This window comes from Pantherophis guttatus, chromosome 15 (assembly GCF_059756535.1).
Source record: "Pantherophis guttatus breed Tessera chromosome 15, ASM5975653v1, whole genome shotgun sequence".
In the NCBI taxonomy this organism is placed as follows: domain Eukaryota; kingdom Metazoa; phylum Chordata; class Lepidosauria; order Squamata; family Colubridae; genus Pantherophis; species Pantherophis guttatus.
This window is the reverse complement of record NC_142077.1, coordinates 17,082,775-17,110,601: the sequence shown is the minus strand read 5'-3', so window position 1 is coordinate 17,110,601 and position 27,827 is coordinate 17,082,775. Positions and strand designations below refer to the sequence as shown.

General features: G+C 42.8%; 1 protein-coding gene and 1 long non-coding RNA gene across 2 annotated transcripts in view; both read right to left on the bottom strand.

Annotated features, from left to right (window-relative positions):
* LOC148112014 (vomeronasal type-2 receptor 26-like) overlaps positions 1-21,394 on the bottom strand; it is a 94,622-nt gene extending 73,228 nt beyond the window's left edge. The window contains exons 1-3 of the mRNA XM_087879207.1: positions 21,159-21,394; positions 20,427-20,715; positions 12,112-12,475 (exon numbers count right to left, since the gene is read on the bottom strand). Coding sequence (XP_087735333.1) covers positions 12,112-12,475; positions 20,427-20,715; positions 21,159-21,385 — 880 coding nt within the window. The 5' untranslated portion in view covers positions 21,386-21,394. The remainder of the gene's footprint in view (positions 1-12,111; positions 12,476-20,426; positions 20,716-21,158) is intronic.
* LOC148112010 (uncharacterized) overlaps positions 1-27,827 on the bottom strand; it is a 195,026-nt gene that overhangs the window by 107,897 nt on the left and 59,302 nt on the right. The gene's annotated exons all lie outside the window — the stretch shown is intronic.

Genomic DNA, 27,827 nt, shown 5'->3' with positions numbered 1-27,827 from the left:
CCATGGTTTTCCATCCTGGTTCTCCAAACTCAGCGGGCATTTCATCCTCAGCTTCCCAGAGACTGGATGGGACAAAAGCAGCATCAGAAGCAGGAGGTCCATCATTCATGGCATGAATCAATGAATCCCTTCCCTGTTTCTAAAGAAGAATTAGAAGAATCAAAGGACTCTCACAAGGTGGAAAATCCAGTTGCTTTTTCTCAACACAGAGAAACACTCAGCTTCATCTGGAAAGGAGAGAGACATACATTCAAGAGCACAGACTCTGCCTGTCCCAAAATTCCATATTTCTCTGCCCAAAGTCTCCCCTGGAGGATTCGGCCAAAGAGCAGAGCTGAAACTTTTACCATAATTTTCCCTCTCAGGAGGGATCCCTGGATAATTCAACTAGTTCATGCAGTTAGAGATTGTTGGGAAATTCTCTGGAGGGAAATGAAAGGAAAATAATCCTCATGTGATTCATAATAACAGGGGCATCTAGAATTGAGAGGTTTGGGAGCCCCATGCAGGGAATACACGGCACCTGTGGCTGAAGAAAGGAATAAATCTGATATTTTTTTGCATAGTGATGAAAGACAAAACTCCGGGGGCCAGTTAATGCTGGAGAATGTCACAGATCTGAAATTGCTGCCAGCTGAGTTGGAACCAAAATATACTTTATTTTGAAAGCTAATGCTCAAGGGCACCACACAAAAGGGCTGATGCAATAGTGTGACCAACTCCTAGAGCAAAATCAATTTAAGTAAAAAAAAAACTAACTAGAAAAAAAAGCAAGTGAAAAAAGATGAAGAGATTAAACTTTAATGAAAAAGTAATCACAACTTTGCATAGTTGAAAAAACACACAGAGAGACAGAAACACAGAGAGGTTAGAAAAAAACCAAGTGAAAAGAGATGGAGAAATCAAGGCTGCCTCTCACACCATGTGGGGAGGGGAGGGGGAGAGGGAGGGGAGGGAGGGAAGGGGAGCTCAGGACCCTCATGTTGCAGATGGAAAGCTGATCTGCAAAATCCAACTTCCATTCTCTGAGACTAGGGAATGAGGAAGCCCATATCCCATGTTCCCCTGCCACCCTTTCCCATACAGAGACCAGGCAAGGGGGCTCTTGCAGGGATGCCAGACAGGCCTCTGCCCGGCTGAGTGGGGAGCCCCTCTTGGGAGGAGGAAGCTGGGGAGCCTCATGATGGGGAAAGGAAGCAGATCTGCAAAATCCCCCTCCAGGTTCCATCTTCTGAGTCCTGGAAACGGGGGAGACCATATCCCATGTTGCTCAGCCACCTCTTTCCATGCATGGGGCACTCAGGGGAAAGCAAAGCCCAGACCCACGGAGAAAGCCCAGGATGGCCAGGAAGGAAGAGGGGATCTGGGGCATTCCTAGGAAGAGACTAACCTGGTTTATGGGTTCCAAGGTTGAATGTTGGGGGGACGCAGCCTCCGGGGATTCTCCAACTTTGCTTGGGCTCCGTGTCTTTCCAGGAGAGGCTCTTGTGGGGGAGAAGCCATGCAGGGCTGGGTCTTCCAAGGGGGATCCCACATTGCCCGGGAGGAAAAGACAGCCAGCCTCACCCTGGAGGGGACCCTCCGTGACTCTGAGGAAGATGGGGGTCCTCTGTGGCCCCTCCAGAGCCCCCAGCTGAGGAGACCCTCTTCATTGCAGCCTTTTCTGGGGAAGGGGCTTGAGCCCCCCCTCCCTCTGCAATTCTGGGAGCTTTTGCCTCTTTTCTCATCCCCCCCAAAGCTCTGAATTTTGCTCTTTATTTGACCCCCCCCCCTTTGGCTTGGCTTCTTCAGCCTCTTCTCCATCAGGCTGAGGGCAGGGAAGCTCCCAGGCAACTGTCTCTCCCCCCTCTTTGATTGGCTACAGGGTTGTCATGACGAAGGGGGCGGGCCAGGAATAGAAGCAGCCACTAGAGAGAAAGAGAGGCGGGACTTTTGTCCTCCCTGAGAACTGGAGGATTTGAACGCGAAATCTGCTTTCTTTTACAAAACCATTTATATTATTATGGAAAAGTAAAAAGTTGAGATTCGATTTTAATGCTTTATTTTACTGCAACACAGGAAGACTGAAGTCAGCGCTTTTTTTTTCTCCCTCCCCCCCATTTCTTCCTCTTTGTTTGTTTTGTTTATTTTTGTATTTTATTCTATAATCTAATAAAATGTTTTTAAAAAAAAAAGTACTGGAGGATTTGAATGCGAAATCTGATTTCTTCTGTTCAGATGCAGCCCAGAATCAGAAGGAGGGAAGGGTCAGAGAAAATGAAGGAATATTTAAACATATATTTAAAAAAACAAAGGAAAACTTAGACTTTGACAGAAGAAAAATAAAAAGGGAACACCAAAAAAAGAGAAATTATCAAACACTGTAGAAAAAGTTCTTTAGCTCTGTAGAGTGAGATCTGTGAGATATATAGCAATTAAAAGGAAAGAATGATAAAAGTCAGCCTTAAGCAAATCTATTGGAGATGCAGAGAAGAAAGATTGGAAGATGAAGTGAAATTGGACGTTTAAAAAAATAGTGTTATCAAACAGTTTATAGAAAATAGCTAAAATATTTATAGTGTTAACATTACTTTCTGCACAGGTTGAAAGGATGTAGAATTTAGAATTTCTGTTTATTTTAATTTTAAAAATGTGTAAGCTTTCCTATTTCTGAAATAAAAATCTCACCCAGCCATTGAAGGGAGAGACAAAAAAACCCAAATCAAATTCAAGTTTCTAGTTTGTGAGTATGGAGTTTGGGTCAATCTGGGTGGTTTATATATATATGGAAAAGAGCCTCGGCTGTCGGAGGGAGACAACTTGGTCCAGGGAGATCTCATCTCCTCCAGGCAATGGCCTCCCAAATACCCGGAGCTTCTCCTGGGCCTTCCGAGATGGGAGAGGCTGAAGGGGAAGTTCTTCCAGGCCAGGAGACCATCTCATGGGGAGAATCCTCAGTTGAACAAGAAGATTGCATACAACAAGGACTTCCAACCAGGCTCCTCCTTGTCAGTTTCATTCCTAAATCATTCCCTGTGCTGGAGTTTCCTTTCCTCTCTTTGCATTCCTAACACTTTCCTTCTTTTCTCTTTATTTCACTTACTCCTGTATTAACGGACCTGTCTAATTTCCTGAATGGTCTGGATTTCCAAAGCTTCTCTCTTTTTCTCTTATTTTGTGGAAGTCGCTGGAATCCAAAGATGGGACAGAATACAAACCGTAACAACTCCAGATTATTTTCCTCTCTCCATCCAAACTTGAGTTCATCACTTGAATGCTAACTTTTGTTTAAAGTACTGATTAAAACAGTTGTAATGGCCCCTGCCCAGCCCAGCCCCATATTTTTATAACCACTCATTGATACACAATTCCTGATCCTTATAGAAACAAATTAGGATTTTTTTAGAATTGGTAAATGTTTCTCACATTAAAAAAATCTTCTTCCTTTTATGATAGTTCTATTTTAAGGATTGAATTATTTTGAATCCCCTTTAGCGACCAGAGAAAAATTAGTCCTTCTACAAATAATGGTTTGTTTGTGACTCTGAACTCTGGTGGAGAATTATTTCCATCCCACCTTCTCAACACTCATTCAATGTCAAGGTGATGAGTAACTACCATTTGCCTCTGGTTTTGGATCTGGGTTGGCTTGAGACTCAGTCGGCTGGTGGAGAAAAAGAGGATTAAATTGAAAAAAAAGATTTTCTTGCTTCTATTCCTGATGATATAAGAATAACATGAGCATTTTTTGTAAAGGAGTTTCTCTATTAGTGACTTTAATATACTATGGTGTATATTTGCCATTCAATTGGTGGGTAAGGATCCCCAGTGCCTGCACAATCTCACACTTGGCCACAACCTCCCTGACAACTAAGAGAATCCACTTGGCCCTTCAGAGGCCTTGCTGGACCTGCTCTCTACTGGAGGAGCCCCTGTTCCCAGGGACGGTTGTGGGAGGAAGGACCACTTCCTTTGGCTCCTCTGGATGCAGCTGACAGGATGGACATCTCCATCCAGATGTCCACATTAGTGGGACCCTACAAAGCTACAGGGAGTCCTCGATTTATATCCATTTATTTTGCGACAGTTCCAAGTTCCACGGCCATTGAAAAAATCCATCTATGATGGGTCCTCGCACGTATGACTAGGGCACCATCCCCTTGGACACAGAGTCAGGATTTGGGTGCCTGGCAATCAACATGGATTCATGACAAGTAAAGTCAGTGGGCGAAACGGCGTTTGTTTCATGACTGCATTTTTCACTCAACAACCCCAGTGATTCGCTTAACAATGGTGGCAATAAACATTTTTAAAATTCAGCACAACTCACTTAGCAACCTCCTAGCTTAGCAATGCCATTTCTGGTCCCAATTCTGGTTGTAAGTGGAGGACTAGCTGTAGGATGCAGCAGCAGTCTGATTTGGACAAGCTTAAGCAGGGCTGGGAGACCACCAGGAAATGCCAGGGGTAGGTTGAGGAGGAGGCAGTGGCCAGCCTATCTTGCTATCAAGAAAATTAGGTGGGGGGGCCTTTAATGACTTTGAGCCAATCAGTCAGTGACGCAGAGTTCTAGTCCCGCCTTAGGCATCAAAGGTAGCTGGGGGCTTTGAGCCAATCATCAGGAGGCCCCAATTTCAATTCCCAGGGCCCAGCTAGGACTTCAGGGCCAGACTCTATGCTGCCCCCTACAGGCAGTGAGCCTTAGCTGAACCCTGGCAAGAGGGAGGGGCTGTGATGGGGGGAGGGGCTCTCTGTGTCCAGGAGTTTCTCCCCTTTGCTCTCGGATGGGGCTGCTCCACCCCAGAAAGACCCGGGGGGGAGGGGTTGGACGGTCCTGCTAGACTCAGGGCTGCTGCTGGATGACGAGGCGGCAGTGGTGACCAGCAGGACCTTTGCCCAAAATCTGCCCTGCCTTAACATTCACAATGTTTAAGGCATCAGGCTAGGAAGCAAGAGATCCTGAGTTCAAGTCCTGCCTTAGCCCTGAAAGCTTGTTTGCTGACCTCAGGACAGACACTCTCTTTCAGACAAGCCCACCTCACAGGGTGATTGTTGTGAGGAAAAGAGGAAGAGGAAGAAGAGTTGGAGATGTTCACCTCCTTTAGTTATTTGAAAAAATAATAAAACACTGGGGAAAAATCTAACAAAAATAAAAACTGTCTTTCCTGCTTCTGTTTGCATGGAATCTGTCCTAGCCTTGTGCAGATACAGGAATTTCTCTTCTCAGAAGGAGGAAGAGTTCTTTTTTTAATCATCCCTTCCAATTTCACTCACTCCCTTTTTTTCAGCCTTTGGGGGCTTCGGACCCCCTCCCAGCCCTGGGACACAGCAGGTTTCCCTGTTTCTTTGGGAAAGATTCCTTCCCCAATCAGAGTCCATCTGAGCCCCATCATCCACTTCCCTCCCTGCCTGGGATCAGATGAATTCCTCCATTCAGACAACAGGAAAAAAGGGAGTTTGCACAGAACCTCTGGGTCAGCCTCCATTCTTCCACACAGAGGGTCCCTCTCACTCTGCAAAGCCAAATTCTCCCTGCCTTCCTGGATGCCTCCGGCCATCGCTTGGCTGAGCTCACAGCAGGGCCAGGGCGGCTGAGAAACTGGGACGGAAGGGACCACAAACCTTTCCAGCCACAAGACAATTGGACACAGACTGTGGTCTGACAGAAGCTCCTATGGTGGCTTTTATGTGGCAGTGGGAAGGGTTATGGGACCAATCTCACAACATTCACCCTATAGGGCTGCCCCATTTGTTGTCCCTAGTGGCAGATGGAAGATTGTGAATCCCACTGCTGACAACATCTTCTATGTAATCAAACACAGGACCCAAAAAAAACCAATAATCCAGGCTCACTGCAATCATTATTTATGATGCAGACAAAAGGATGCACTCATATTTATACATTTCAGGAAAGGAGGAGAAAATGATAATCATACATATTTCATTTAATAGATGATGTGAGCATGAATATTCAGAATTAGCAAGACTCAAGTTACCTCCCCAGCCTTGTATTGTTGCTACCCTCAAGAAAGAGTTATTGTGTAAACAAAAAGAAACGTCTCAGTTGCGTTGCCACAGCAGTTTGGGTGAAATGTACTGAGAAATGAGGGCATCAATGTTGCTCCATACATTCCTTCTATATTTCTGTCTTGCTAACATGCTCCCATTTCTCCAAGAAATTTGTCTCCTCACAATCTTCCACACACCCTTTATTTATTTCAAGAAAAATAGTTGGCCCACTCATGCATGGAGAAGAGCTTGGATCATTTTCTATGTTTGGACTGTGGAAAATGTTAAAAGTTGAAATTCCTCAGTCTCACATTTACACATTTGTTCTGGCTGTAAGCTGCTCCTTTGTGAAGGATTCAATCATTTCCAAATTTGAAACATATACATATGATTTTCTTTGACTTCTGCATACAATCTAAATGGAAAGAATATCTTTCTTCAAATAAAATAAACCGTTAACAATTCTTCCAGTATCATAATGGTGTTATATCTCATGTTTTTACATTTGTTCTGCCTGTGAGCTGCTCCTTTGTGTTGAGGTCTGGCCTCAGAAGGATAATGTAGCACTTGGGGATGAAGATGCAGCCCAGCAGACCAGCACTGGAGGCCAGGATGGAGAAGACCTGCACAGCCACCATGGATTTCCCTTTGGTGCTCAGGTAGGTGGGCACAAAAGTCACCCAGACACTGCAGAAGACCAGCATGCTGAAGGTGATCAGCTTGGCTTCGTTGAAGGCCCCAGGCAGATTCCTGGCCAGGAAAGCCACCATGAAGCAGATGGCAGCCAGGAAGCCCATGTAGCTGAGGGTGACGTAGAACATGACAACGGCCCCTTCGTTGCATTGCAGGATGATCTCTCCAGGCTGGGAGTGGAGGTCAGAGTCAGGGAAGGGGGGAGAAACTCCCAGCCAGGTGGAGCAGATGAGAATTTGGACTGCAGAACAACAAAGGATGATGGAGTTGGCCAAGCTCTTCCCCAACCATCTCTTCACTTGGTTTCCTGGTTTTGTGGCCAGGAAAGCCAGCACCACCGTGATGGTTTTGGCCAAGAGAGAAGAAACGGCAACTGAGAAGGTGATGCTGAAAACTGTCTGTCGGAGAAGGCAGGTGGCTTTCCTTGGTTGACCAATGAAGAGAGAAGGAGACAAGAAGCAAAGCAGGAGGGAGACCAGAAGGATGTAGGAGAGGTCCCGGTTGTTGGCTTTAACAATGGGAGTTTCTCGGTATTTAGTGAAGATGATTAAAACAAGTCCTGTGGTTAGGAAGAAGAGAAGGGCAAAAGAGACCAGGATGATGCCCAGATGTTCTTCATAAGACAGGAAGGTTATAACTTTGGGGGTGCATTGGACTCTGGCCTCATTTGGGTATTTATCATCTGGACACTTGGTGCATTTTTCCATATCTGAGAAAGAAAAAAAGCAATATTTCTTTAATTTTCTTTTCTTTTCTCTTGCAAGAAAAAACTTCTTTGGATAACAGATGATACCACAGACATTTTTCAAGAAGTATTTCTTAACTATTTCATTAAAAAGAGCATAAGAAGGATATTTTTTAAAAAATGTAGCTAGGTATATGAAAGTGAGTGAAGACATAGGATGTTAATTATTTCCTGTGTGATGCGTAGAATCGTCATAAGAACCTATATTATTAGAGATTAATAATGAATCATATAATCGTTTTAGGCAAACATCCTGAGTCCTGCCACATGGAAGTTAATATCCTGGATTTGGAGGATACCTACAGTATCTTGTAACATCTGGAAGCAACCTGGAATTAAGGAGAAACTTCCTATCAGTGAGAACAATTAACCAGTGGAACAGCTGGCCTCCAGAAGTTGTGGGTGCTTCAACATTGGAGGTTTATAAGAAGAGACTGGACAGTCACTTGTCTGAAATGGTCTAGGGTCTCCTGCTTGAACAGGGGGCTGGACTAGAAGACCTCCAAAGTTCCTTCTACTCTATTCTGATTGATTGATTGATTGATTGATTGATTGATTGATTGATCGATCGATCTACATGACATAGGCAATCACTGGTGGTAAAGGTAAGCAGAACCCACCCCTGAAATCTAAACTAAAAGGCGTAGGAGATATTTCCTCTGCTGTTAGTAAAGCTTGGCCAGTCTGCCACCCCCTCCTCCCATCTCTTTCCCAGTCCCTCCTGCTCCTTCCAAGTCTTTTTGGTTTACTTCCGTTTAGATAAGAAATTGTGCAGATTAAAAAAAAAAATACAGCTGAGCTTCAATGTGTCTTTTAACTTGCACTTTCATGAAATGTTCTGAATGGATCCAGGTCCACAAAGCCTCCCATTTTCCTCAGTGTGACCCACCTTCCTGAGTGGAGAAGGTCCCCTCCGGACAAGGAACGCAGTCATAGCAGCAAACTGGCTCTCCTTCTCGAGCCCTCTTGACAAATCCAGGATGACAACTTTCCACACATTTGGACTGAGGCAGGGACTGAGCAGAAGAAAAGGAATGCCAAGGAAAAGGTGTTAGGACTCTCCGTCCATGGAAAACGGAGGTAGAAATGGACATTAGACAAGTAGCCTCTGGTCTTCCCTGAGGTAAATAGGAGACCTCTGACTACTTCTAAACAGATGCAGGAGGTAAAACAACTGGCAGATTCTTCCTTTAGTTCTTCCCTTTTCCTTTTGAAATTTAACATTGCAATGAAGTACTTTTCTATTTAATAAAGTCAAGAGGGATGGAATGGAAAATTTTTTTAAGCATAATGACATATTCTTATTAAAATTGAGAATAAAGTTTACTGTAAAAAAATTTAGGAAACTTTTATTCCATTAGATTTTTAATGTAGAATAAAACTATGATGAAGAAAGAAAGCTCAGACCAGTAAGATCGTGAAAGGTTCCATAAAACATGGCAAATCCATTTCACTTAGGTCCTGTCTGTTGAAGAACTTCCATTAGATGACACCACCTGGCATGGGAGGCCAACCACCCTGGAGACTCTAGGCTTTGCCCACTGGAAATGGGACCTCAGGCTTTGGAAAACAGAGAAAAGACACCAAAATGTTTCCCACCTTATTGAGCAACTTCAGCTGTGAAAGAGCATGTGGGTTGATAAAAAGTCTCTGTCTTAGAAAATACGCCAGAATCTCACTCCTGGGATCCTCCTTGGGGAGAACCAAGAAGCAATCAATGCCCAAATCTGCTGTTATCTCTCCATTTTGGTCCAAGTACAGTTTTCTCTCAGAAATATTGAGAAACTCGTTCTTCTCCAGAAAGGGATGAAACTAGAATGGGAACATCCAGGAATTTGAAAAACAGAGAAGTTTGTTACTTATCCCACATTGAATCTTTCTTCCACAATTGTCTAATCTCCAAATATGGTTAATTAGGATACAAATACTGCCATTATCTTCATAAGTGAATGAAAAAGTTTGAGAAAAAATTGTCAATCATTTACTGACAAAATATAGAGAAAGTATATAATTGATACAATTGATCAATTATAGGGAACATTCTAGAGCAGATAACAAATAAAATGAACAGAGAAAACAAGAGGTTGATTCCCAGAAAGCATGGGTTGATCACGAAGAAAGTTGTCAGGCTAATCTTCTCCCTGGTCATCCTGATGGAAAACACCTCCAGATGTGCCAATTCTATTTGATTGTAATGCGACATTAACAAAATTTTGCAGAACAAATTTCCCACCAACTCTTTTCTCAGCCTGAGAAGTTAGCCAGGATCCTTTCTGGGTTTCTTTCTCTCCCATTAAGCAGCTGCAGGATTCTCCCCTCTTCTCTGATCCTTCCCCTCATCCCTAAAGTCATTCTCACACATCATTACACTTCCTAAATAGATTATGGGAACTCTGGTGATAGAACTGGATTTCAGTAAAGGACTCACAAACAATTTTGTGATGTGATTAGAAACCTGAGGGGTGGATGGTATGATAACTAAGTAGATAAAAACTGTCTTCAAAATGATACTCAAATAATTTTTAATCCTTTTTAATCTTTCCTATGAAATCTGAAGGTGATGGATAACAATTTGCCATTTGTCATTAATTTTTCTACATTGTCATTAATATGGTAATTAATACGATCGTAGAATAAGCTAATTTGATGTGATTTAAAGACTATAAAGTCTTTCAATTTACAAGCCTTATTTGAAACTTCATTTAAAAAGTTTAATAAAATAACAATAGTTTTAAATCAACTTAAAGGCGATAATCAGAAGCAAGCAACAATTCTTGAATAGGATGGATGGACTGGAACTGAATCTGCTGCTGGCATCCCTGAAGGAGGAGTCTGGTTTGAAGGCAGGCTGCTTGGAGATGGCTGGAGAGGCCATGGACCCTGAAGACTCAAAGTGGCAGAACGGATGACTGATGAAATGGATTCTTTCAAGAAGATTGAGGGAGATTGGGGAATGGACTTGTCATATTTAACTGGAAAACAAGTCTTAAGAGTCATCGTGTTTCAATTTACAGGAGGTCTTCTGACTTTGGGGAATGGAAAGCAGTTGTTGGGAAAGAACCTAATTAAAATTTTAAGGAAATGTATTATTATTAAGAATCAAACAATGATGTTTAACCCTGGACAGATTCTGGATGGATCAGAGAAATTTTCTGTGAGTTAAATAGAATAGCAGATAATAGACCATTTTGAAGTTTTTAAATTTAACTTTATTGTTGGATTGCCTGTTAAATATGTTTTTTATATACAGCAGATAGATGACAAGTCAAGTTGTTGCAAGTAAATGTGTAGAAGTTTATTATTGTGGGCCTATTTTGCAAGGGGGAGAAACTATTATTGCTGTATTGTATTCAACTGGGGGGGACAATATGCATGTTTTTGTCTGTTTTTAATGCACAATTTTAAAAAAAATGTTTTGTCTAATTTAGCTTTATCTTTGTAATAGTTTTATTTTCCATAACTTGTATTTTACCTTTTTGAATAAAATAAATTTTAATAAGAGGAATATCAAGTTTCCAGAAACAATATGATTTCCACACAGAGAAGGGTACATGAGTAAAAAGCAGGAGAAAAATATCTGATTTTTAGCAACTAGGACTTGACTAACAATAGAGTCTCATATAAGAACATGAATGAGGGACTGGAAGAAAGATGAGGGATACCAAACTTGATATTTATGTTTGTGGAAATGATCTCAAAATCGTTGTTAACTGGGAACAGAATCTGAGTCAGCCGGGAGATGTTCATGGAAAGAAGGCAAATGAAGCCATAAGAATCTCAGGAAGTGAACGTTGTGGTTTGGGGAGACCCCAACTCAAGGACCACGTCCCCTTGCAGGCACCAAGTTTGGAGGAGAAGCTGTTTTAAAACTGAGCCAGTAAAGCAGGCTCAGTAAAGCAGAAGAGGTTCACTCCTCTTCATGGATTGTCTGAATGCAAAGAAGACTGGGCAGCCATCAGTCAGAGAAGCTTTAACTGAGATTCCTGCAGAGAGGAGGGGTTGGGCTAGATGGTCTCAGGGTCTCCTCCAAATTTATAAAGGTAAAATTCCATGAAGCTAATCACAAAACCATACATACAGGATTTTGTTTAAAAAAGAATACAGCATTTTCAAATTAGCAGTGCAAAATATCAAAATGCCATGGTATCTACTCTTTGGAATCATTATTCCCTGAATAATTAAATTGGCCAGATCTATTGAGATAGATTCCTCCTTGAAAGGATCTAAGACTAATGGATCCATATTAGGATCCCATACCTGCCATGGCTGCAGCCTTGGAGACCCCAAGATATTTTCACCCTCCTTCCTTCTTCTCGATCTGGAGGAATAAGCAGCATTCAAGACATGGGCCAGAGTCTTCATGATACTGTAATATTGATAGTTACTTATGAACCTTATTCTGTTCCCTTTCCATTCGGTCTCCAGTGGGGCTTCCTGGGTGCATCTTCTGCGGCCTTTGACAGAAAAGACGTTCTTTGAAAGGGAACAGCGGAAATAAAGATCTTGAAACTTTTCTTCCATAAAGAATTGGGGTTCAAAGGCAGAATCTCTTGGCCTTTTTTTTGTCGGATAACCAAAGCTCCAAATACTATGGATGTATTTGAGAATTCTGTGCTGCTTTATTGGATACCCTATAAAATTTGTGAGGATCCAGACTTTCCTCTCAATGGGTCCTGGCAAATGTAGAAGTGTTTCATGGAAAGGAAGAATTCTCTTCCAAATGGAATCAAATTCTATGAAGTGAACAAAGACGTTGACTTGTCTCCACTTAGAGAGGGCCTCCCTGAGGGCTGCTGTATATCCAGTTGTTGACAATCGTTGTGATATAACAGCACAAATTCCATTCCTGACAAGCATAGGAGGGAAAGTCCTCATGAAATTCTCTCCATTTTCTGTGTCTGAAGCAAAGAGGCCAATCAGGGTCCATCTGAAATGGAGGAGCAGTTGGACAGTTACTGGGTATTGGATCCCTTCTTTGGGGAGCAAGTGGTAGAAAAAAGGGAATTTCCTTTTATCACTCAGAGCCTCTGAAGCTGTTTCATAGTTGATCTAAAAAAGCAGTGAAGAATGCTGTGTTAGATTTGGGGTCAGATCAAATCCAAAATATTAGATTTTAATAAATCCAACCTAGTTCTCATGAATATATTAGAATAGTTTGTTAATCAGACATTGTTTAAAATATTAAAGATAGAATATTAGCAAGATTGTATCATAATGGAAAATAATAAGCAAATTAAAAAACAATAAAAATGTAAATCATATTACTGTGTCACCCCTACAATTGATCACAATTAGATTAACATGTGCAAATGCCAACTGGACTATTCTATTCCAATAAAGGGCCTATTATAATTTTCGAGGATTGCTGCATCTTTTTTTGCTTCTATATCCCAGATTCTTTCTGGAGGAAATTTTTTAACTTCTTTCTCCAGTTATACAAGAAACAGGCAGACCTCAAAGCCAAATAAGATTTGTCAGTTGCATAATCCAAGTGTGGTCTTTCATTGAAGTTCTGTCTGTTCCAACAGCCACAATTTTCAGAGTCTGTCAGTTTCCATAGATTAAATTTTATGCCAATACCCATATTTTCTGAATTTAGACAAAGCAGAAATTGTGTAAATTCCCAAATCAGCTCTGAGGGCAGCAGCTGGAGTCCTTTTACCCACCCCAAGATCCTCCTCAGAGGCTGAGATTGGGTTGGTTCTGTTGGTGGTTTCTCTCTGAAGCCCCAAACATCAGATTGATGTAGGAACATGGGGGAAAACTGGGCCTCGTATACTTTAATAATTGGGGGTGAAGAAGCTTCGATAATTCACATTATTGAAGGCTTTCTGTGCATCTAGAAACATCAAAGCCATTTGTTTTTCAGGGTGTGCCTCATAATATTCCAAAGTGTCCAGAATTATCCTCAAATTGTCTCTGATCTGTCTTTTTGGCAGAAACCCATTTTGATCAGAGTGTATGAGATTATTTAAGTATCTTTTGAGTCTGTCTGCCAATATCGAAGTGAAGATTTTATGGTCTGAATTTAACAAGGATATGAGCCTATAGTTCTTGATTGGTTGTGGGTCGGTGTAATATATGCTTCTGACCATGACTTGGGTATTTTCATCTTTAACATAACTTCGTTCATGACTTCTAACAATGGGAGACCCAACGATTCCTGTAGCGTCTTTTAATATTCCGCTGGCAGTCCATCCAGGCCTGCTGCCTTCCCATTCTTTTGTTTTTTAAGTGCTTCAGTTAATTCCATGATTGTTATATTTCCTTCTAGCATCATTTCAGTGTCTTTGGAAATCTGGGGTAAATTCGCTTTCTGCAGGTATCGTTCAACATCTTCCTCCTCAATATTCTCATGTTCATACAATTTCTTATAATAATCTTGTATAATTTTTTTCTTCTCTTTATTCCCATATCTCATTTGCCCTTGGTTGTCTACTAGTTGTGTTATTTTTCTTGATTCCCTCTCTTTTTTCAGTTTGCATGCTAACCATCTACCTGGTTTATTTGCATCTTCAAAATAATTCTGTTTGGCACTTCTAATTTTTTGTGCTAAATCCTCTTTTTCTATTAATCCCATTTTATGTTTAATTGTGTCCATTTTTATTTTAATGTCCTTATTTTGTGGAGATTTCTGTAATTCTTTTTCAAGTTTCTTGTAATAATCTTCTAATGTTTTATAAGCTTGTCTTTTCTTAATATTTCTTTTCCTTGTATAGTCTATTATCAGGCCTCTAGCATAGGCCTTCATTGTATCCCAAAGATTTTGCATTGATGTGTCCTTTTTTCTATTTTCTTTAAAGAAAAAAGCCAATTCTTTCTCCATTTTCTGTACAAATTCCTTTTCTTTTAATATTGTATTATTTAAGGTCCATCTAGATCTTCTCCTTTGTCCTTTCCATTTCATTATCATTGGATTATGATCTGCCCAGGTACTTGCTTCTATATCAATTTCTTCTATGTTAAATGTCAATTCCACTGTCGTCCATATCATATTTATTCTAGACCATGATGAATATCTATTTGAATAAAAAGTATATTGTCTATTTTTTGCATTTCTTTCTCTCCATGCGTCTTTCAAATTTGTTTCCTCTATCATTTTAAAGAAAGATTTCGAAAGAATCTTTCTACTTTGCTTTGTTGTTTTCTGTGCATTGTAATCTAGTTTCTCGTCTACTATGCCATTGAAATCTTCATCATACAAATATTGTCATTATCCAACTCAATTATTTTTGTATGTAATTTTCTATAAAATTCTTCTTTGTTGTCATTTGGAGCGTATATTGCTATTAAAAGTATTTTCACATTATTATCTATTATTTCAACCATCAAGATTCTTCCATCATCAACTGTGTAAATTTGCTCCACTGGGATTGTGTCTCTAATATATAAAACAACTCCTCTTTTTTTACATTGTGGCAATGAAGTAAATATTTTCCCTAATTTTGGCTGTATCAATATTTGTGCATGCTGTTTCTTAATATGTACCTCTTGTAAACAAATTATATCAAACTTTAATTTCTCTAATTTATGAAATATCTTTCTTCTTTTAATGGCTAAGTTAAGTCCATTTATGTTTATTGTAATCAATTTTTTCTCTTCCATATTTATATTTTATAAGAAGGGTTTATTGCTCTAGTAGACCTTGGTTCACGTTGCTCTCTGTATTCCATGTTGCCACCCACTGCGCCTTCTTCTTTTTCAGTCATTGCGGAGCATTCTTCTTGCAATTCAATCAATGTATCTTCTCTTCCTCTTTCCTCTTCTTTCTCTCTAAGATATTCTGCCTAGAATGCTTTTGCTTTGTCAATTTATTTATTTATTTTATTTATTTGTTTCAATTTGTATACCGCCCTTCTCCAATAGGACTCAGGGCGGTGAACAGCCAAAATAAAAACAAAACATACAAAATTTAAAAACAGTTTAAAATAATTAAATATTTTTGGCCGCAATTTAAAACAAACCCAATTTAAAATCACTTAAAATTTAACCCAAAACTGTGGGATCAAGCCAGCCCGGCTAGTTGAAATAAATAAGTTTTCAGGGCCCGACGAAAAATCCAGAGGTCTGATATTGTACGTATCTCTGGGGGGAGGTTGTTCCAGAGGGTGGGTGCCACCACAGAGAAGGGTCTCCCCCTGGGGGTCGCCAGCCAACACTGTCTGGCGGACGGCACCCTGAGGAGGCCCAATTGAATCTATTCTGTATTTTTGTTGTTGCCATGTAAACACAAGACCTTCTGGTATCAACCATCCATAATTCACACCTTTCTTGAGTAGTATTTTGGTCAGAAAATGATATTCTCTTCTCATCTCTTTCACTCTTTTTGGTATTTGTTTCAGAGCCACAATTTCCTTATCTTTATATTTCAGTGTTTTCTCTCTTGTGATCTGCAGTATTTGCATTTTAATTGATTTCTTAGTGAATCTTATGTGGACTTCTCTTGGTAGCTTATTTCTTATTGCGTATCTTGTAAAGACTTGAAATACCTCATCTATGCCATCCATCATTTTTTCTTTAGAAATTTCTAGTGCTTCTGCTAAGATTTCTATCAATTTTTTCTGCCAAGTTTTCACCCTTTTCTTCTTCTATATTTTGAAATCTGAGGTAAAATTCTGATTTGTCCATCTCCCATCCTATTCCACTCTTGTCTCGTTCAACCTCATCCAATCTACTGTCAATATCTCTAATTTTTTTATCCCTTTGTTCTTCCTTTTCTTCAATTTTTTGAAATCTATCCTCATATTTCCTCATCATTTGGTGTATGTTCTCCACTTTTTCATCTGTTTTTTCTGTTGTTTGTTCAATTTTTTCTGCTCTCTGTTCAATATTCTCTACTCTTGATTGTATGTTTTGAATTCCTTGCCAAATCATCTGCAGTGTCGCTTCCTTTTCCTTCTCTCGTTCCTTCTCCTTTTACTGTTACAACATCATCTGCACTGATCGTTGTCCTCCAGATGGCGAAGAGGAAGGAGTTGATGTGAAAGAGCCAACAGCTGTTGCCTTTCTACTCATTTCTGTATAGTGATTGCCAAAAGTTTAAACAAGTAAAAATCTTCAGGTTCTTCTATACCTTAATCCACTTATATGTAAAAAGGAAGAAAAAAATCTTCAGGCTCTTGTATGCCTTAATCCAGTTAAATGAAAGATATTGACCACATTAACAATCTCCATTCAAAGAAGGAGAATGATAAAGAAAACAAAGCCCCCCACCCCAAAAAAAGGGAAAAAAGCCCATAGACAAAAATCTATATGTGTATGAAAAAGTTGAATGTCTTCCAAAAGGTCACTGTCCAACTAATGATAATTAAATAAGGGGGAAGCGGAGAAGCAACACCAAAAAAGAAAAAAGAAGAAAGAAGAAAACAAGCCTTTTGTCTTGAAGGGAAAATCCACCACTGTATAATACACCAAAACTCTTTTGTTGAGTTTCAAATAATATTTACAGCTCTCTTTCCAGAGTCACTGCAATCTCTTTCTTTTCAAACTCAGACTCCTGCCATTGATAGTTTCCCAGGAGAACACCTGAATAAACAATCATATGAACAGTCTTTGATGTTCTTCCCACTATCTTATCTATAAAGTCCTTGATGTGTAACATAGAAACACAGTTGTTACTTTCTTAAACTAAAAAAAAAAACCACAATACTTCCAATCCACTAGATGGCAGTGTTACTTATTATCTCCACTTATTTTCCCTTCTTATATCCAATACACAATCAAATAAAGAAAAAAGTAAAAAAGTAAACAAAGAATAAAACCAATTTATACAAAAAGGCACCAAAAATTTATTAATTAAAAAAAATGGAAATCTCCAATTCAATCCAGTCCAGTCCAAATTAAAAAGTAAAAGTGTCCATAAACATCCACACGTAAAGATATATTGAAAAAAAAATAGGGACAACTACTTTAGACTCGGGCTTAATTCCACCGCTTAACCTCTTCTGTCTTCAATTTAAATTTTATTTTAACCTCAGGGTGTTCTCTCAATTAAAATCCTTAAAAATCTCACCAAACTGTCACACTTTCTTTCTGATCTCCTCCGTTCTGGAGCTGTCCCAACTTCAGCAGCTTGAATGGCTGCCTCTTCACCGCTGGAAAAAAGGGCTTCCCCTGGATCAACCAGGGATTTTGCGATGTCCCTGGGATCAGCAGGATGTGCCCTCCACTATCACCATCTCTACGGGATGGTGAGGTCCAAAACGGACTGTCCAGCAGCAGAGATATCGATGGCGATCTCAGAGCTTCAAGATCGTCCATTGTACCGTCGCAACATCAGCTCTACCTCCTCTCATTCAACCTGGAAATAAGGAGAAATTTACTGAGAGTGAGAGCAATCAACCAATGGAGCAGACGTTGCCTTCAGAAGCTGTGGGACTTTCATCACTGGAAGCTTTCAAGAAGAGACTGGACCGTCACCTGCCAGAAATGGTGTAGGGTCTGCTTGGACTAGATGACCTACAAGGTCCCTTCCAACTCTGTTAATCTGTATCTATCTGTACTATTCCAGACAAGTGGCTGTCCAGTCTCTTCTTAAAAGCCTCCAGTGATGGACCACCCACAATTTCTGAAGGGGAGACGTTCATTCCTCACCATTAGAAAACTTCTCCTTAGTTCTAGGTTGTTTCTCTCCTTGATTAGTTTCCATCCATTATTTCTTGTCTTGCCTTCTAGTACTTTGGAAAATAGGTGGATCTCCTCTTCTCTGTGGCAGCCCCCCAAATATTGGTACATTGCTATGTTGTCACCCCTCGTCCTTTTCACTAGACTAGACATACTGAATTCCTGCAACTGTTCCTCATAAGTTTTAGTCTCCAGGCCCTTAATCACCTTAGTTCCTCTTTTCTGCACTCTTTCCAGATCTTTTTTTTACAATATGGTGACCAAAACTGGATGTGTTATTCCAAGTGTGGTCTTGCCAAGGCATTATAAAGGGGTATCAATACTTCATATAATCTTGATTTTATCCCTCTGTGTTCTGTCCCCGCACCCCCACAGATGGCCCGGAGTTAATAAGCCACACGACAAAACTCTTTGAAGATAAAGCTGGCAGCAACCCAGTGGCTAGCTGCCAATTCAGACTTTACTCACACAAAACAAAGATTAGACTGCAAGCATTCCGATAAAACAGGCAGAGTGTCAACAATACAAGGATTAATCCAAATGCAGTCTGATAAAGCAGGCAGAAGTCCAGTAACGCAGAGATCATGGAGTATTTCCAGTTTTTGCTCGTCATAAACTGAACCGGCCACAACACCCACATTTATACCCTGTGGGGTGTGGTCCAGTGACTCAGCTAATCTCTGGCACTCCTTCCCCTCTGCTGTGCACGCTTCTCCCTGCGCCTCTGCCGAGGGTCCAGCCAGCATTTACCTCCTTCATCGCTGTCCACCTGTGGCTCCGGGGACGTGCTTGGCTCTGAGCCTATCGTTTGGCCTTCAGTGTCCTCCGGAGGCATTGCCAGAGAGGAGGGTCCTGGAGAGGGAGGCCTTGCCAACTCCTCTCCCTCACTCTCAGAGTCTGCATCTGTCGATAGCCCAGGCTCAGGCAACGGAGCCACAACACTCTGTTAATGCAACCTAGGACTGCATTGGCTTTTTTGGCTGCTGCCACACATTGCTGGCATATATTTAAGTGGGACTCCAAGATCCCTTTTACAGTTACTGCTATGGAGCCAGGTTTCATCTCATCTGTAAGTGGTCTTTTGGTTTTTCTAGCCTAAGTGTAAAACCTTACATTTCTCTACATTGAATTACATTTTGTTAGATAGCCCCAGGGTTCAAATCTACCTAGATCCATGTGGATCTTCAGCCTATCTTCTGGGGTGTTGGATATTCCTGCCACTTTAGTGTTGTCTTCAAATTTGATGATTTCCCCATTTCTCCCCTCATCCAAATTGTTGATGAAGATTTTGAAGAGAACTGGTCCTAAAATGGAACCTTGGGGTCCCCCACTGCTTGTTTCCCTCCATGCAGACGTAGTTCCATTGAGGACCACAGACTGAGCCCATCTGGGGCTGATGCTGTCTATCCCACATATTTTCAGTTTCCCAAGAAATAGGTTGTAGTTTACTTTGTCAAAGCCTTTCTAAAATCCAAGTACTGTATACTACATGCACTGCATTTCACTGGTCCACTAATTTAGTCATTTTTGTCCAAGAATGAAATAACATTTATTTATGATCTGTTTTTTTTATTCTTCATTACTCCTAGTAAGTCATTCATATCTACACTGAATAATAAGGGTTCAAATATGCACCTTTCCTTTCCTCCTTGGTAAGCCTAGATCCTTCTTCTCATGGCTCCATTGAGCCCAAACCTCCCTCTCAAACAAGGGCTTGGATCAGGGCCAACAGTCTGAGCTCCATTTTGAGGGGAATCAATTTTCTCCATCATATTTCTCTGTTTATTGAATCAAATGCTGCACTAACATCTAGAAAGCAGCAAACCTTGTTTTACCTCACTGATATAGATTAGATATTTCAAGACAAATTTGTTGCCAATTTAACTTATCCATTATTTTTTATAAAATCTATTTAGCTTTTCACTCTACCTAAAACCTTCTGATTCTTCTGCAAAGAATGCATTTTTCTCAGGTTTAACTAAGAGGATCATGGCATAAATTTTAGCCACAATATCTGCTAGTCTACTTGGTCTGTAATTGCTAGAGTCCTTTTCATTTCACTTTTTAGATAGATAAAATGCTACTATTGCCAATTCAATCCGACTGGATATGGCAGGCATTATTTATCTGTGAAAATGAAGATGCCAATAGAGGCCCCAACAACCAGGGATATTTTTTGATCAGTTAAATAGTTGGTAGAATGTCTTCTCCAGGGAATGTATTGCTTGCATTTCAGGCCTTTTCTGATTAATCTCAACATGAACATAATGAGGTAAAATATTGACTTTTTTGCAAATATGCTTGGATTCCATGAATCTATTGAATCTATTGCTCACCCACCCCTCACTTTACCAGAGGGAGAAAAACACACACAAACCTGTGGGACTTTGTAGGTGCCTCCTAATGTTGACATTTGGATGGAGATGTCCCTTCTAGCTCCATTAAGAAGAGCCAGGAGGTTCTCCTTCCTTCCACAGCTGTAGTTGGGGACATTGGCTTCTCCAGTGGAGAGAATGTCCAGCAAGGCATCTGAAGTGCGAAAAGGGCTCCAATAGTTGTCATGGATGTTGTAGCCAAATGTGAGATTGTGCAGGAACTGGGAATTCTTGTTGACCATTTGAATGTTGAAAATGAATCGTGAGAAATGTAAAAAAGTATAAGAATTCCTATGGTAAAAAAAAGTTATTATAATCAACAGCCACAACAAATACTTTTGTTATATTTAATATATATAATCCTCCAGAAGCCTACTGAGCCTTAAGCCAACATTGATCCAAAAGCAATGATCAGTTACACAAATATGGAAATGGGCTGAGGTATGGCAGTTACAATTGATTCCACCACTACTTTAAATAAAACTCATTATCCAAGTGATAAATGAAGGATTGAACAGAGAGAGGAAAATAATCTGCAGCCCTTTCATCTTTTTTTCAGACCCCTTTTGAGTCTCTTTCACAAAATCAGACCAAAGAGAGAAGCCATGGAAATCAAAATCATTCAGGAAATTAGACATATTCCCCAATATAGGAATAAATGAAAAATAAAAAACAGAAAAGAAGGAGAGTGTTAGAATGGAGGGACTGCAACTCCATCACCCTGAATGACTTACGGATCATGGAAAACAAACTGAAGAGAAGGAGCCATGTTGAAAAGGAACTTTGTATGCAATCTTTCCTTTCCAGTGGTGACTATACCAAGAAGATGATCTCCTGGGCTGTAAAAGCTCCATGGATTGTTTCCATCCTGGTTCTCCAAACTCAGCGGGCATTTCATTCTCAGCTTCCCAGAGACTGGATGGGACAAAAGCAGCATCAGAAGCAGAAGCAGGAGGTCCATAATTCATGGGGTGAATCAATGAATCTCCTTCCTGTTTCTAGAGAAGAAGGTGAAGAATTCAAAGGACTCTCACAAGGTGGAATATGAACCAGTTGCTTTTTCTCAACACAGAGAAACACTCAGCTTCACCTGGAAAGGAGAGAGACATAGATTCAAGAGCACAGACCCTGCCTGTCCCAAACCTCCATATTTCTCTGCCCAAAGTCTCCCCTGGAGGATTCGGCTAAAGAGCAGAGCTGAAACTTTTATCATAATTCTCCCTCTCAGGAGGGATCCCTGGATAATTCAACTAGTTCTTGGACTTGGAGATTGTTGGGAAATTCTCTGGAGGGAAATGAAAGGGAAATAATCCTCATGTGATTCATAATAACAGGGGCAGAGATGGAATTAAATTCCTCATCTAGAATTGAGAGGTTTGGGAGCTCCGTGCTTGAAACTGGCCCCAGAGGGAATACATGGCACCTGTGGCTGAAGAAAAAATAAATCTTTGACCGCCATTCACTAGCGAGGTGCTTGGATGGGGATAGGCTGTGGTCAGCAGCCATGTGGCTAGCAAGGCTCTTGGATCGCGTGGCCAGCGGCTGGCGGCCGCTGGCTACCCAATCCAAGCATCTCGTCCTGCCACTGACCCAGCAGGACTGTTCTGAGGCTGCCTCCCGCCCGCACGGCGCCAGCCTACCCTACCCCATCCAGTCGCTGGGGGAGACGTGCGACTTTTCTCCGCCCCGGAACACTGGCTGACCAGGCTGCAGCCAATGCTCCACATCGTAATGGGCTCCAGGAGGAGGAGGGGCACCATCTGCCCCATTGTGAGGTTCAGTAAGAGCAACCAGAGCCGGCTGCATGCACAGCTGGGAAGGCCCATGCGCAGTGTGTTCTGTCCCCGTCCCCACACACGCACAAACAGCCAGCCGGGGGTTAAAGAATTACTTGGCACACACAAGGTTCGTTATCAGGAACTTGGCAGCAATACGATAACCGTCGGCCAAGTGCTTTACTACAAGAAGAGGCAGTGTCCCTCCACCAGATAACAGCAACAAATACACACAGTTTCCAAAACAGTCCAGCTCAAACATGGAAACTTCAGCAGATTCGGTGTTGTACAAAGTGACTAGCCAGAAGTTAGCTTTGTCCGTCACAGAGTCTAAATGGCCACCACACTCTCTTATATAGCCTGTGGGGTGTGGTCCAGTGACTCAGCTTAATCCCTGGCACGCCTCCTCATCTGCTGCAAACGTTTATCTCGCCTTCGTTGGCGTGGATCCAGGAACAACTTATCACCGTCGCTGTCATCGGAGACACCTGGCTCCTGGCCAATCTCCTCTCCCTTGGCAGACACCTGAGGCGTTGCCAGAGAGGAGGGGCCTGGAGAGGGAGGCCTGGCCGGCTCCTCTCCTTCATGTTTGGAGCCTTCTTCCTCCGATAAGATGGGCTCGGGGGTCAGAGCCACAACACAGTGGGCGCAGGCCTAAGATGCCACCTCCAGGCCGAGGGGGTGACATGATGGTGTGCTGCCGCCGTTGCCCAGGCAGGAGAGGAGAAAGAGAGATGGAGAGAAAGAGAGATGAAGGAGAGATAGATGGGTGGAGAAAGAAAGATGAGAGAGATGAAAGAGACACACAGAGATACCTGTTTGAAAGAAAATACTGAATAGGTGTGGCTGGCGGTGGTCATGTGACTGGGTGGGAGTAAATGATATGCAGTTGGCAATGCCCACCCAGGTTTAAGGTTGTTTTTAACTGTTTAAGGTTAAGTGTTTAAAGTTGCAGACCCCTGACCTACCACATCTGATCGCTTCACCCTGCAGCCAGCCTTGTGGCCTGCGCCCACCTCCCACCTGGAACGCAGAACTCGGAACTTGGAATTTGGAAAACAGAATGTGGAACTCTGAATTTGGAACGCAGAATGTGGAATGCGGAATATGGAATACAGAACTTGGAACTCGGAACTCAGAACTCGGAATTCGGAATTCAGAACTCGGAACTCGGAACGCGGAACCCGGAATTCAGAATGAGGAATGCAGAATGCGGAATGTGGAATGCGGAATGCGGAATGCGGAATTCCAAATTCTGAATTCTAAATTTCGAGTTCCGAGTTCTGAGTTCCTCATTTTGCATTCCGAATTCCGAATTCCGAGTTCTGAGTTCCAAATTCCGCATTCCGTGTTCCGAATTCTGAGTTCCACATTCCAAATTCCGCATTCCACATTCTACTAACCCTACACCATTTCTGGCAAATGGTAGTCCAGTCTCATCTTGAAAGTTTCCAGTGATGAAGCTCCCACAACTTCCAAAGGCAACTTCTGTTCCATGGGTTGATGGGCTCTCACTGTCAGAAAATTTCTCCTTATTTCCAGGTTGAATCTCTCCTTGTTCAGTTTCCGTCCATTATTCCTTGTCTGGCCTTCAAGTGCCTTGGAAAACAGCTTCACCCCCTCCTTTCTGTGGCAGCCCCTCAAATATTGGAAGACTGCTATCCTGTCTCCCCTGGTCCTTCTCTTCACTAGACCAGCCATGCCCAGTTCCTGCAACCATTCTTTATATGTTTTAGCCTCCAGTCCCCTAATCCTCTTGGTTGCTCTTCTCTGCACTTTTTCTAGAGTCTCAGCATCTTTTTTATAGTGTGGGGACCAAAACTGGATGCAGGATTCTAGGTGTGGTCTTTCTAGGGCTTTATAGGGTGGTATTAGTACCTCTCTTGATCTTGATTGTATCCCTCTGTTAATGCGATTTAGGATTGAATTGGCTTTTTCGGCTGCTGCTGGACACTCTTGACTCATATTTAATTGGTTGTCCACTAAGACTCCAGGATCCCTCTCACAGTTACTGCTATTAAGCCTGGTTTCACCCAGTCTATATGTGTACTTTCGGTTTTTCTTACCCAAGTGTCAGACTTTTACTTTTCTCTACTTTGAATTTCATTGTGTTAGATCTCTCTTAGCTTGTTGAAGTCAGCTCTCCTAAAGACTCAACTCTCAGCCTGCTGGAGCATTGCTTGGACCAGAGGACCTCCAAGGTCCCTTCCAACCCTCTTGGACTGTTCCTTTTGGTTGAGTTCCCTGGCCTTGATGAAGTATGTTTGGGGGGCTCCCCAGAGGCTCAGAGCCAGAGGGGCTGAATGGGAGGTTTGCCAGTTTCTTTATGGGCTGAGAGTTGGGTCTGGTGTGGTGTGGATGGGCTTGTCTGACTGGTGGGAGAGGCCATCTATGGGGTGGTATGGGGTGTCTGCATGAGGATGTGGGGGAGCAAAAGTGCAGGTAGATGTTAGGCATGGCCTCCTCCTTCTCTTGCTTCCCCCTGAGAGGCTCTGGAGCAGCAGGAGCTTCTGCCTCCTCTGAGACCTTCCACCCAGCCCTGTCCTCCCGTTCTGCCCCCCTGCTCCCTCAGCCTTGTGGCCTCTGGGGGTCTCTGCTCCCCCTCGGCCTCTCCTGGGGACCCCTGGGCTCCCCTTCAGCTTCTGGCTGCTCTCCTCTCTCCTCCTCTCCTGCAGGCTGTTCGGCCCCCGACTGCTCAGCCTATTCGGCTGCTCAGTTCTGACTCCCAGATCCGGCTCTGGCCAGACTCACCTGGCACACGAGGTAGCAAGTCCCCCACCCCACCTCCCTCCCTCCCTCCCTCCCTCTCTCCCCCAATCCTCCACCCTCTCCTGGACAGACAGTTGGACATGATGCTCTTTCTATGGAGATATTTTAAACCAATAACCAATAGGCATCCTGGCCATTCCGACGCTGCTCAGCTCCAGTGGCTGCTTAAGGAGGAACAGACTGTGGTTACAGCAAAGGTGGTTAGATCCTCCGCACCAGCGCTGGGGATTCATGGGAAACACGGAATAATCCACCATAGCTATTTCACACAACTAAGGTAGCAAATCCTTTTGCATTACTACTCCTTTGCATTTAATGACTATGGCCTCACAGTTTAAGGAGTGATATTATAATATCCTTAGGCCATGTGTAACTGACATTGGATGCCAAATTGTGGTTTTAATTTAGAGTTTATCTGTTCTTTATTATTTCATTCTAGGATTTTTAACTGGATATTCCTTGAGTCTTTTTATTTGTTCTGATCTCTGGTCTTTGATGTAATAAACTTGATTTGATTTGATGCAATTCAATTTACCAAGAAGGGGACTAAAAAGACATATGATAGAGTTGACTGTTCCTCGTGTAGTGAATACTTTCCTCAGATAAAGGAACAATTCTTCTGACTTAAAAAAATGCACCATCACTTTGAGGTTGCAGTGATCACATCTAAAAAAATAGGACAGAACCGACCTTTAATTGCTGGACAGGGGCCTGTTCATTCATTGCTGTTAAGTCTCTGTTAGTGGTTGATAATGACTTAGAACAGCCTGCCCAAATCTGATGGCCTCCAGATGTGAATTAATGCCTGGTCCTGATTCATGCTTGGCAACAAGTCCACCTTCCTCCGAGAAAGACCCAGATGTGTTTGCCAACACTGGTGCTGCTCCGTTTGTAGACCGGAGACCGAACCTTTGATGTTGTGTCTGCTGCTGCAGCCCCGGGAGACCTAAAATAACAGCGGAGCTCAACATTAGTGAGCAGATCCTTGGACTTTCACCTGGACCGGTAGCTCCCAGGAACTGCCCAGGCCCCTCTCCTCTTGAAGGGCATCTCAAGTCTAGCACAGAAATGGCCTCTCTGCCTTTTGATCTCCAACCTTGGAAGGAGAAATTTGTGGGCTGATTCCTCAAGGAAATCCTGCTCTTACTTGCAGCTTCTGAAGAGTTACTTAAAGATGTCAAGTGGGCTTTGGCTGCTATAACTATGGGTCTCCTTTCCTGAAACTCTTGCAAAAACCTTTATACCTTGCATAGATGAAGGATTTGTGAACTCTGTGTGTGTGTGTGTGTGTTTGTGTCTTGTGGTGCAATGGTCTTTTTTCTATACTTATCTTCTTTTCTTCTTTCTACTCCAGCTTAATTCAAGAAATTTAAAACTAATAATTAATAAATTTCAGCTGCCAGAGATGACAAACACTGGATTAAACAGCATAGGAAGCCCACAATTTGGTTCCTTTGGGTTTACGTCCTCATGTTTTGCCTGAATCCAGTCCGCAAATGGCACACGAGTGGATGGCCTCCAGGAGCCCCTTCTCCCTTCCATCATCCAGCAGGTGCATCGACCACAATTCCAAGAAGGCCCAGGGCTGGGTGGCCCATAGGTCACAAGCATCCACGATGATGCAATCAAAGCTCTGCTGGGAATTCTGGGAGTTGTAGTTGGACCTATCTGAAATTGCCAAGCTGAGGAAATCCATCCCAGGGACAGATTAAGACGCCTCCTGGATCCCCTCCTGGAGATGGACTCCATGATTGCACCCAGGAGCTCTTTCCCCTCCCCCACTTCCTGCCTCCCTCCTCAGTTGCAGGAAAGCGGAAGAATCCCCTGCAATGAGTCATCCTGAGTGGCGGCCTCCCACTTGTGTGTCTTCTCCTGCCTCTGTTGCTCTGGACAAGCCCCTCAGAAGAACCCTCCAACCCTCCGCAAAAGGCCAAGAATGAAGACGTGGCTGAAGAGTTCTTAGCCTCCATCTTGAAATAGAGTCAGCTAACCAGCCCTGCCCCAAAGGAAGGAAGGGAGGGAGGAAGGGAGGGGTCCATGGGGTGTGGGCGATGGGGAGGTCCTTCCCTGATGATCTGCCAGCTTCTCAGCTCAGGGTCCAGCCAGGTGGGCGCAGGGCCAATGGCTCACCCGTCTCTGACCCCCATGCCAGTTCCTGCTGCCCACATCAGGCAGGAAAAGAGACACAAGGAAGGGACAATTTGACCGAAGGCTTTTCATCCTCCTAAAGAATCCCATCCCAGCTCCAGAGAGACTCCAGGCCCCTCAAAAGCCCATTGCATTCCGAAGCCTTTGGACAATGGAGCCCAGACTTGGGCGATTCTTCCTTGGAGACCTTGAGAATCGAATGGAGGGAGGGGCGAGGGGAGCTGTGCCCAAGGCCAGACCCCCCCTTTCCCTTCTGCCTTTGTGGGCGACATCTGGGATGAGGCCTGGGGGCTCCTGAACCTCCCCCTCCAGCCTGATCTCGGGGTTGGGTGTATAAGTTGCAGGTGAGGGGAGACGATTGAGACAACTGGGCCCTTCTTCACTCCCACAACTGTAGCCAGCAACATCTGGAGACGGAGGGGCCTCCTCTGCTTTGGAGGAGGAGAGAAAAGATGCAGGTGCCCAGATTTGGGGGGGGCAGAAATCCTCCTTTTGTTCGAGTTCAGGTGGACCCGGTTCCTCCCCTCCAGACCTTCTGGCTCTAGGGATCTGCAGAGGCCCCTTCCCCCTCCCTTCCTCCCGCAAACCTCTCAGACTGGCCGTCCTGCTAGATCCCTTCCTCTTCAACTGTGGCAGGGACCTCAATCTGGCCGGAGATGATTGACAGCTCCAGGGTATTTAGGATTGGTTTTGAGGTGCCTGTCTGGGTGG